The sequence below is a fragment of the Euprymna scolopes genome, chromosome 14 (genome assembly GCF_053919585.1).
Source record: "Euprymna scolopes isolate OS-2025 chromosome 14, ASM5391958v1, whole genome shotgun sequence".
NCBI classification, from domain to species: Eukaryota; Metazoa; Mollusca; class Cephalopoda; order Sepiida; family Sepiolidae; genus Euprymna; species Euprymna scolopes.
Window position 1 is genome coordinate 53,849,994 of NC_136495.1, and position 12,211 is coordinate 53,862,204.

The 12,211-nt window shown below is 29.5% G+C and overlaps 1 protein-coding gene across 2 annotated transcripts in view; it reads left to right on the top strand.

Annotated features, from left to right (window-relative positions):
* Positions 1-12,211, top strand: part of LOC145293018 (uncharacterized) — a 71,238-nt gene that overhangs the window by 43,608 nt on the left and 15,419 nt on the right. For both annotated transcript variants that reach the window (XM_080139299.1, XM_080139297.1), the window contains exon 3: positions 2,278-2,391. In XM_080139299.1, coding sequence (XP_079995425.1) covers positions 2,278-2,391 — 114 coding nt within the window. The remainder of the gene's footprint in view (positions 1-2,277; positions 2,392-12,211) is intronic.

A 12,211-nucleotide genomic window follows, 5' to 3' on the forward strand; every position in this document is an offset into this window, starting at 1 on the left:
ATCCATACTGATGTATATATGTGGTTCGCTGTTTTTATTTTTACTTCAATATAGGGCCATTATCATATAACACAAAAACAAACACTAAACAAAGTCACCTCCACCTGGAGATGATTTTCTTGCAGATGGCCCATACATTTATCATTAGTTTTTTTTCTTTTTTTTTCTTTTTTTCCTTTTCCTTATATTGTCAATAATATATGTATATATACTATCATGGGTACCCGGCATTGCCTGGGTTGACATAAAGTTCCGTTTGAAACATGCCTGCTATACTAATAATTTTCATCATGGGTAATGTGGATACCCCCACAACAAATTAAAAAATAAAAGAACAGATAAAAAACATGTAAATGTAATCGCCGCCCAAAAAGATCTGATAGCTTCACCACCAGATATTTCGGCAGAAGTGATCATTGTCCTAAGAAAACTCACCATTTTGTGAATCTAAAAAAAATAACGTTATAAACATAATGTATTAAGCTGAAAAAAAAAGTAGGTTTTCTTTTTTTTTTTTTTTTTTTTTTTTTTTTTTTTTAAGTTAAACGATGCTGGGTTACGTTCCATAAAGTTACCTTTTAAATTAGAAAATTAAGTAGTTTGTAATCGATGAGATTAATGTGAAAAAAGAAAAAAAAAAAAAAAAAAAACGGTGTAAATTGTGGACTTTAGAGGGGGAGGCAGTAGATCTTCATTTTTTAGGTATTAAACGGCGCTGGGTTACATAGTAAAAATTTACCGATTTCTAAAATAAAACAAACAAATGAAATTTTTTTTTTTTTTTGTAAGTATTTTTTTTTTTGAATATTTTTTATGCATAGCATCTAGGGCAAATAACTTTTTAAAAAATGTCGCTGTCGGAAATATTAATTCTAAAATAAATTAAAATATTATCAATTTAATTGTTGTTTAAAAGTTATTAAATAACAATTTTAAATAGAATACTTAAAATAATTCTCTCGCTAAAAACATTAACTAAGATACCGCTATTTAATAAAATCGATTTTTTTTCTTAATGTTATATACAAATAAGGTGATCTCTTAATTTTCAAGTATCATACTGTGTATAGAAATAAATGAAAGATTAATGTAAGACATGTTTTGTATATATTAATGAAATTGTGAACAAACAGACAGGAATACGAATTATATATATAGATGATGTTTGTGTGTTACAGAAGATCAAAACAACATTGGTACTGTTGGTTTCAAATCCAAACAAGGGGGACTAATAGTTGGTTGCCATTTTTTTACAAGGGAGTTACCACTTATCAAGGCCTGAAAGCCACTTGGGGATAAGGGTTAATGAATGTAAGGTGGTAGTGTAGTAATTGTTAATGGTGTAAGTTGGGCACAACTTGCTTATTTAAAGGGATAGTCTCTACTTATATATAGAATGCATTTTGTGTAAGTTCATTCCCTATCGACTTCAAAACAGTGGGGATTATTTTTTTGAAATTTCACACAAATGTGCTTTGTATCTGAGTGTTCTTAGATAGGTTTTATATCAGAAACACTCCAATAAGTATCGAAAATCGATAATTGAAGAAATCTGATTAAGGATAGAGCAGTCTGTTTTGATCAAAGTTAACACCCTTATACAGTCTAACATTTCAGATGCTTTTCAACTTCTATTTATGTTTACCCTGTGTTTGGATTTGAAACCTGTGGTATTAATGTTCTGATCTTCTGTTAACACTGACATAATCTGAAATATGGAGATTCAAGATTGTCCATACTGGAAATATAGTTATTAATTTGACAAAGCTAAAAGTTATAATAAAAGTAATAAAAAAAAATAAAAATCACAAACGGATATTCTCCAAACCCCATATAGCATTTTGGTTTCTGATTTGTGGGTTCAAAATTTTTTTTTGTAAGATATAAATTATTTTTAATAGATGATTTGTTAGGCATGGGTTGGAGTCTCGTGGCGGAGTTGATAACTCAACAGTAGCAAAATTCAATACTTTTGACTAGTTATCTCAAACCAAAATTTTCTTTTCACTACTTGTAACTACTGCGGATATGTAATAATCATTCAAATTTACTTACATTATTTTAATTCCTATAATTTGTGGAAGAGAATGAACCCTAAGATTAAAAAAAATCTCTTAGAAAAGTTTTTTACCCTACTTTCTCTCTCGGGAATTTTTCCATTCTTATTGGAAATTATTTTAACAGAAAAATTTTTTGCTAAATATTTTTGCCATAAATTTTATTATTTTATGAAAAGTATGATTTGAGTTTGATTTATTTAACATTACATTTTTATAGACTGGTTTGTGGTCGAAGAGTTCGTGTCGAACATGCCCGGCCTTACCAAACAAGAAGACCCCGGGGGAACCCTAGGAGAAGAGGTCCTTTTCCACCTGGAGGATCTTGGCGCAGGTATGTGTGTGTCTGCACATGTGTATGCGTTTTGTGTGGCTTTTACTCTTGTCAATATGCTATGTTCATGTAAAACAATTTTGTTTCCAATGTTTTTAGGTTTCATAGAAACATTTTCACATTCTTGGGTTCTGTTTTATGTCAAATTGTAAGATCGATGTAATTTAAGAAGATATTAGGAAGACTTTTTTGTTTTGTAACTATATAATCTGGATTTGAAATTACACCATATTTACCAAAGAAAAATTATCTCAATACATCAGTTCTTAGATCCATTAAACCACTCTTCATATTTAAAGCTAGAATTTCTTTAAAAAAATTTTTTTTTTTTATTTGATTCAAAATTTAGAATAGTTTTCAGCAAACCAGAATTGGACTTTATACAAAGTTTCATTGATTTAAATTTGGTAGATATGAATAAAGTTTTTATGTTATTTTCAAAGGTACTCAATTAAAAACACAATTATAATTAAAAATATCATTTTAATGAAATCAATTAAAAACTAATAAATTTAAAATTAATAATCATAAAAATAAAACTGATTTTACTAAATGTAAAAAAAAAATTTTTAATTTGCAATATAATGGGATTTTAACAAATGCCTTTTACTTAAAAACATTACATACTTACATGTCTTGTGGAAATTAGTAAAAATTATAAGAATCACAAAAAAAATTATCAAGTGTAAGATCTAGAACTTCTTACAAAAAATCAATTTGCCATTTTTTATTTTGAAATAGCGGATTTGTCAATCATCAGTTGCAGTTAACTCCCTTTTAAAAACTCTTCAGTATTAACCAACATGATAAAAGTATAATTCAAAAATCTTTACTTTTATTTGTAATTTTGATACTATATAATAGTGTTTTTTACCTTAAAAAAATATATATACTGCACAAGCAACAAAAAATTCATGTATATTAAAGTTATGTATAGGCGAGAGACACATGATCTTGTCTGATAGTTTATTAATACTGGGACTAGAAATTAATGTTTTAATAGCATTATTTTCTGGGGCATGTATTTATAGTTCCTCTTTCTCCTCATCAAAATTTTATCTTTTTTAATATTCTTTTCATATATCTATCTGCTTGGAGGTGTGGGTAATTTTTGCTTTTAAAATATGACCACCCACTTTTTATAATCTACCCAACACATGTCCTGACCACGGTTATTTTCTTTTTCATTAATTTTATTATTGGTACTTGTAAGCATAGAGTATACAAAAAGTGCAGGCGAATTACTGGTAGTTTGAGAGAAGTGTAAGACAATGGAGATTGATGAAAACTCCAGAGTGGACAAAAGTATATTTGGATGGCAAAATTTTCTTGCCTTGTTGCTAGTGTGATTGCAAGTGTTAAGACTGGATGGAGTAAATACAGGAGACATGTGTACGCAATGTTATTTTTGGATGAGAAAGCTGACAAGTGAGGGTTGAGGATATGTGTTGCATGAAGAGATATGAGATGAGTATTATGGACGTGTAATGTGAGTCTTAAAGAGACTTAGTTTTGATAACCTCAGATGAAAACTAAATCTGGGTTAAATAAGGAGATGTGTGCAGAACAGGAGACTTTGATGGTATGGTCATGCTGTAAGAACAGACAAGTTCTAGGCTTAGATGTAGAGCAAATTAGGTAGCAGGTCCAGTTGATGTGGGGAGTCAAGGAAAAGATGGAAGGACGTGATAAAAATAGATGAGAGAAAGAGGGATAAATCAAGACCTGGTCAGAGATAGGTTAGTTTGTAAATCAATTTCTAAAAGCTACACAATGCATGCCAGCATATAAAACAGCTGTTAAACCGCTATAATGATGGTATTTGGGGCTTGTATCAACAGGTAAATTATAAAAAGCTGCAAAACGTTTTTTATACATTTTTAAATATTTATAATTTTTACAAATTTATGAAATTTGCTCTAAAAAGTAAAATTTTCATGTAATTTTAAAAAGTAAAATTTTCATGTAATTTTAAATAAGCACCAAGTATTTTTTTTTTTTTTTTTTTAATTTGTTTCTCATTTTTGTACAAATGAGAAACAAGTTTAAAAAAAAAAAAAAATACTTGGTGCTTATTTAAAATTACACAACAATGCAGAAAAATCTTTAATGTATGTACTCCTCACGGAACAAAGATGTCATATTCCCAAAGTTATGTAAATTGATAAAATATTTTTTTAACTAAGAAAATCAAAACTTTATGACAAAGCGATACATATAGAATTTTTGATCGGCCACGTTTTTTGATTCAGCATAAATAAGGAGACAACTCGGTTCGAAATATTGTGATCAAAATCAGTCTTATAATGAATACATTTAGGATTAAAATCGCAAAAAATTATAACTTTATTTTCTTAGTTTAAAAAAGAAAACTACTTGATCAATTTACATGATTTTTCGAATATGACATCAGTATGTATATTGTAAAGATTTTTCTATTTTTAAATGTATAATGCTAGAAAAGCAACTAAAATTTTTAATTTAGAAATATTTTTATTTGAAAATAAGTGAAGAAAAATGTAGACCTTTTAATTTTATACATGAATTAATTTTTATTCAAAAATAATTGTTATACATGAATTATCTAAAATTAATTTTAAAATCAAAATTTTAATTTTATTCAGAAATAATTTCATTAAAAAAAATAAATGAAATAAAGGTTTAAATAGGGAAATAATAAATGAAGAAATCTAAATCCTATTTCATTTATTATCATTTAATTTAATCTTAATTTCTAAAATACCTTTTTTTAATGCTTTTACTAAAGATGACTTTGCGCTTTTTATTGAACTTTTGTTGTAATCAACAAAAATTGTCTTCCAAATATTTTACTCATGTGAAATTTATGGATTTAAAAAGAAAAAAAAAAGAAGAAAAAAAAATTGGGGATTTTTCTTTTTAAAAAGATCCAAAAGGGTAAACATCTCCAAACTAGTTCCTCTGCGAATACGACTTAAAGGGTTTTTTTAGAAAAAGCTATAAATTGGTTGTCTTGTTAAATGTCTCTTTATATTTTTCTTTCTTGTATTAATATCACCAGAATTCACGATGCTATGATTTGAACATGGGTTAAATATTCTTGTAAACAAATGAAAACTTTTTTTTTTTTTTTTTTTTTAATCTGAATTTTTGAGATGGGCATTGATGGTTTGTTTTATTTTAACTACTATTCTCATCTTAGTTATTTTCAGAACATTTTAACCAATTATAACCTCCAGCCTTCTTCAGGGGCATTTATTTTTTTTATTTTTTTTTTACACAGAACTCTTTCAAACTCATAAACCTAAACAGAATTTTCAACTGAATCCTGTATTTAATCCTCAGGGTAGATTGTTTTCATTCTATCAGCCTGAATTGTTAATTTATGCTATATTAGTTATTATCGCTTGTAGTAAGGATTGACTGGAAATCTCAAGAAGGCTGTCACTTAGAATTGATTGCAGATCAACACCTTTAACCATTGCACCAGGGGTTCATGAGGATTAACATTTATTCAACCTTGCAAATCTCACTTTAATTTTCCTATTTATGAGCAATGTTTCTAACAAAGCAAGAATTGCAGCTCCTGGGTTGGAATCTATCCAGCATTTATCCATGGCTGCTTTTTGACCTTGAAGTTTTTTTTTTTTTTTTTTTTTTTTTTTTTTTCATGCTTTGTCTAGAGCGATTTCCATGAGAAAAAAAATTTAAGGTTAAAGGTTCAATCTTTATTGCAGGTGATAATAACCAAGAATAGCAAACCAACACTTCTACCTGATCATGGCTGACAGAATGAGAACAATCTACCTCCTGTGGATTAAATGAACCATTCAGTTGAAATTTCTGTATAGTTTGAAAAGATGCATTTGAAGAAGGTTATGTTGGCTGAAACCTGAAAATAACAAGCAAGATGAGAATAGTAGTCTGAATAATCAAAGTTAAAGGTCATCCTTTTATTATCTCCTTTTAAGGTGAAGACATGTTTGATATAAACAAATTTGATTTTAATTGAATTAAGAACAAACTTAACATTTTTTTTTTGTTTTATGATTTAAATTTTCAGAACTGATTCTTATATTTAAGCATGAATACATTTTTTTCTTTTTCAAGTTTCAATATTGAAACAAGTGAAATCTTTAAAATTCAAATAATTCAAAGATTAATATAAACAATCCTTCTAATAAAATACGTTATTAGATACATGTAAAGCCAAAACACATTATGAAACTAAACATTTATTTTTGTTTGAAATTTATAAATATATTTCACAGTCAAATTTCAACATCAGTATTTTTTTTTTCCCATATATTTATAAATTTCAAACAAAAATAAATGTTTAGTTTCATAATGCGTTGTTTTGGCTTCAAACATATCTAATACATATTTTATTTTATTCAAACTCGATCAACGCTTCCATCAAGGAACACCCACCCCTAACATAAACAATTCTTATTTTATCAGGTCAGCCTATAAGTCATGTCCAGATTTTAATTCTCTGAAATTTAATAGCAAGAATGTAAAGATCTGGTCGGAGATAGGTTAGCTTGGAAGTCAATTTCTTGAAGCCATCCAACACATGCCAACATGTAAAAGACGTTAAACCAAATGAACATGATTGTGAATATCTAATGGAACAAAACAGTACAAATCTCTCAATACGAGTCATCGTTAACAAAATTCATAATCGTTTCTGCAATTATATTTAGTACAAGTAAACCAACTTTCAGTTATCTCCCTTTAAGATTATTATGAATAACCAAAAGCCTTTTATCTCTGTTCAATCATCATCATAGCGTTACACTCCATGTCAAGGTCCATCATCGGACAGTTTCCAAGGTACTTTGTTTAATTTATATGTGGAGACCATTTTATGATCTCTCCTCGGCAATCATCCAACCATAATCTCACAGATTTTTTATCTGTACAATTTTCTCAAAGTAACGTTTGTCAAAACAATTTCCAAACTCTTCTTGGCCTGACGAATGCACAGCCCAGATCTGGGCAGTACCAATAAAGGAGTGTATCTGAGTTATTGACAATTTTGAATGGCGATAGAAGAAAAACTTGGGACATTTTCTAAAATTTGGTTTTGCAAGAACATTTTTTGTAATCATCTTATTAGAAGGTGCGATCCTAATCGGCTTTTTGGTCATTTGGTATGTGTATAAAACATGGTACTTGTACAGTTTAATCAAGACATTAAAAAATGAAAATATAGAAAAAATATAAAAGGTAATATTGTATGTATCCGTTATGGAACAAAGTTCTCAAAAAAAAATTTTTTTTCACTTAATTTCATCAAGTTTTTTACAGCTAAAACACAATTTGTTATACCGAGCAAAAGGTTCAATTTTTAGGAAGAAAAGCTAGTATTAAAGATGGAGAGGGAATGTTGGCGCTTTAAGAAATTCAAATATGGCTGACTTCAACACGCTCTTATAAAAACATGTTTTTCCGCTGTAAAAAAATAAAACTACTCGATCAAATCAAGTGAAATTTTTTTCCAGAGATCTTCAGTCCAAAACGGATACATACAATATAACCTTTTTTCGATATCTTCATTTTTTTTTTTAATGTCTTGATTAAACTGTACAAGTACCAAAAACATGTTTTACATGATAAATCAAGATTTCTCAACTCTGTGTGTGGGGGGGGGGGGGCTCTTAAAACCTGATGGCATGTAAGCAGCATTTGATGCACAAAATTATGGATTTACTTTAAAAAAAAAAAAAAAAAAAAAAAAGGTTTAAAAAAAAATCTGCAGTTGAAGTTAGTCAAACTGTTCACTCAGCTTAATAGAGAAAAAAAGTGGACAAAATATGTAGAAGATGGTTTACAAAATATAAAAACATTTTCCTTGAAAATTAATATATTGATCAGGATATTCAGTTATCCGGGAATTTTCCCCTTAACTCCAAAGCCAACAGTTTGCGTCATTTCTGAAATGGCTATTTCCCTGTTGATTGTGGTCCTGTGCAGTTCTAGGGGATCCACCCTCCCATGCTTGGCCTTTTCTTTGAGAAAGGGTTAATTTATTGCTAATTGCCTGAAGTGTATCTCTGGAGATTGCCGACGGGTTGCTTAGGCATTTTTTTGCAGACTAAAGTGTTCCTCCTCTGAGGCATTGGCTCTTCAATCCCACTTTCTGACCCTTGTGTCACATCTTGCCGTGGGAGGGAGAAAAATACATTACTTAACTGGTACTGCAGCATCTTTGAAAAACTAGCAAGAATTTTCCTAAGCTTGGAAAATGTGATCTTCATGGCTTGTCCACAGAACTTATCTTTCAATTTATAGTTACCTTCAAACAATTCATGTTGTGCCAAACAGGATGCTTTAATCAGTCTTGATATTTAAGAGTGAAATTTTAATTTCTGAATTTTGTAAACCATCTCCTGCATGTTTTTTAATATTTACAAGGGAAAACCTAAACACAATGGATTTTTTTTTTTATATATATAGTGGGTGTCTAGCTCCCTAAAAGGGCTACTTTGAATTTGACAATGATTACTTTAGGGTTTCTCCTCTGATGAATCAGATGCTACATTTTAATCCCAACCCAAAATTGTGGATTTTTTGCGTTTCTAATATAATTCAACTTAATTCTAGAAAATACTTTTTTCATGTCAGAATTATTTTCAAGTGGCTACCATCTTAAACAAGAATGATCTAACTCTATCTTCATCCAGTTACTTCCCTTTTAGACCAAAAATATTTTTGGCATAGTTTAAAAAAAAAAAAAAAAAATGCAAAACAAAAGAAAAAACACCCACAAATTACTAGTAAATACACTACCAGGCAGTGACACATTTAATCATCAGTTCATATTAAATTATATTAGAAAGAAGAAAACTTTTTCAAACACCGCAATTCAACACTAATAAAATGTGTCCAGTTAAAAAGTTGAATGAAAAATCTTTATGGGTACAAAAATTAAGATTGCTCCAGTCAAGAAGAATGTCATCTCCTTTAACTGATATCAGAACAGATACAACACTTGGATGCCAGCCTGAAGGCCATAAAAGAGCATTGGTAAATATCTCTGGTCACTTTAGCAGTTTCTAACTCCTAAACCATTACATACTTCAAATGCTCCTTGTATACTGCCATATGTGTAGTTGGTTTTTTATTTTGTTTGTTTTTTTTCTTTTAGAATATAAGTTAACTAATGTTAAATGTGTCCACATATGTATATAATACACTAAGGCAATTTTATATTCTATGTAACCATTTTCCACCCCCTTTTTAAGAGTAGGATCCCCTCTCAAAAAAGACGCTGTTGCGACTAACATAAAACTCAAATTAAATAGTTTCTTAGTCTTCAGGCTAAGATCAAAGTGTAATATTTTTTTTTTGTTCAAAGATGGTTCAATAATATTGTGGGGTCTGCATTTGTGTCAGACGTTCAGAGAATGGGCATATGCCACAAACTTCTACAAGGGTTTCGGAAATGGACACTTAGAATCATATCTTTTGAAATTACTTTAACCAGAAAGATACAGCTATGGAATTTTCTTGGGTTCCCACTAGTATATAAATATTTAGTTCCTTTTAGACATTACCGCCTAGAACTAAATTTCAGAATTAAAATCCTGACAGAACTTATTGGATGAATCGGTAGAGAAAATAAAATACAAAAATTCTCTTAATATTAATCTTTTCCGCTTTTTCTATTACAGGTATTGTTTTATAAATATAGTCATATATATATATATATATATATATATATATATATATTTTTATTATGGGTAAAATAGAAGATGCAATACCTTAATGAATTTTATTTTGTGCTGTGAATTCTGGCGATATTATTTTTAGTATTTATTCCATTGGCTGCTTCGATTTGACAACAATTTTTTTTTTTTTTTTTCTTTTTAAATTTTGTAAATTTAATGATTTTAAAACAAATTGAGCTGTTCGTTTATAAAACAGAAGCATTTTCAAATGATTCTGTTTAAATTATTCAAAGTCTGTTAGATATTGGGTATCTGGTTGAAATGATTGAGCATTGAAAGTGAAATAAAAAAGATATTACATCTGGTGGCTACAGGGATACCATCTGAATAAGCAGAAGGGATGCATCTAGTGGTTTACAACAAAGTGAAAAGCAGTATATCTTGTTAAATAAACAATGCACAATTTGAGGGGAGATGGTCACAATAAATGGTGTAGACAATATGCCATAAAAAATGTTTTGGTTTGATGCATGGGTATCCAAAAATGTTATTTAACTCTTCTGATTCTATGACTCTTGCTTGCTTTATCATTCGTTGTCGCTCTGACCATAACAATATACTTTATATTTTTATAGAAAAATTGGTGTTATATAGTAGAGGTGCTTGTTACATGCAGAAAGTGTCATTTAAGGGAAGAATCCTGTTCTATTGTTAAATTATGTCGCTCACAGATTATCCAACATATGTAGGGATGGGAGGACCAAAAGTAACCACCAGTTTCTGATGCAGGCATTTCACAGAATTTTCACCAGAGCCCATTTAACTGGTTCCAGCCATATCACTGGATGGAGCTTCTAGAACTACATAGGATTATACCTCTTGACAGCAACAAAGTCACTGTCGGACTACTTGTTGAATACATATCCCCAATTAGTATTTTAAAAAGATCCAATAATGGGTTATGAAATTTCCAGAGGATTGCAAGAGAGATAATAAAATAATTTTTTCAAAGGGAAGTAACTCAACCCAATATTTATTTATTATACTAGCAGACTGCCCGGTCATAAAATACGCTTGAATATATTGTAATTCATGCAAATTTCGTATTTTTATTATTGAAAAAATTCTCTATTGATTATTGTACCCAAATATATAGTAATGATTAAAATAAAATGACTCTGGTGCCATCAGCTAGAATCAAAACCAAAACCTTTAGCACTCCGGCCTTAGTTATCATATTAGTTGTCGGCAGATGGATAAAGAAAATGTTGAAAATTAAGCAACTTGGATATATGAATGTATATTTGCGCATGCGTAGAAGTAATGTTTAGTAGTCTTACTCCTGCCAGGTTCAATTTTTTTTTTTTTTTTTTTTTTCAATTTTAACTCCTTAGCAACTATTTTTACCAACTAAAAATCAAATCGAATTTGTTCCACAGATCTAAATCCTCTCTATATATCAAGTTTCAAGTCTGTAGACCCAAAATTGAGAGAGGAGTTTGTATAGACCGTCTGCACACAGATGTGATATATATATATATAGACACACTAGCAGATTGCCCAGCATTGCATGGTCGTAAAATACGCAGAGGTCTTATATTTTAATGTATGCATATTATAGAGCCAATTCTCTATTGCTTGTTACCCAATATATAGTAATGATTTCAAAAGTTATTTAAAAAAATATGACTTGGGTACTATCAGCAAGAATCAAAACTAGAATGATTAGTGTTGTCGTTATCTCCAGAAAAGTTAGTCTCAACTACCAAAAGATGGATACAGAAGCTTAAAAATTAAATGACCTTGAGCTATGAATGTTTGATTTCGCACATGCTTAAAAGTGTAGGCAGGGGTATTGTTTTATTCAACTTACCTTGCCAAGGTCGACTGTTTTGTTTTCAATTTTGACCCTTTTAGCAGCAATTTTTGCTGGCTATCAAAAGTTTGCTATAGGTTCAAATACTTTTTTTATGTATAAAATCTGTTTGGTAGAGTTTTCGCACACGCACACACTAACAAGGTCATTTATACATATATACATTTCTGTGTGCTGAAACGTTTTCAACTTAAATTCTACACAATTATGTAGAATATAGAAACTATACCTAAATAGAATTCAGTGTAATAATAAATGAAATCCATCGTCTAATGAGAAATACAAAAGG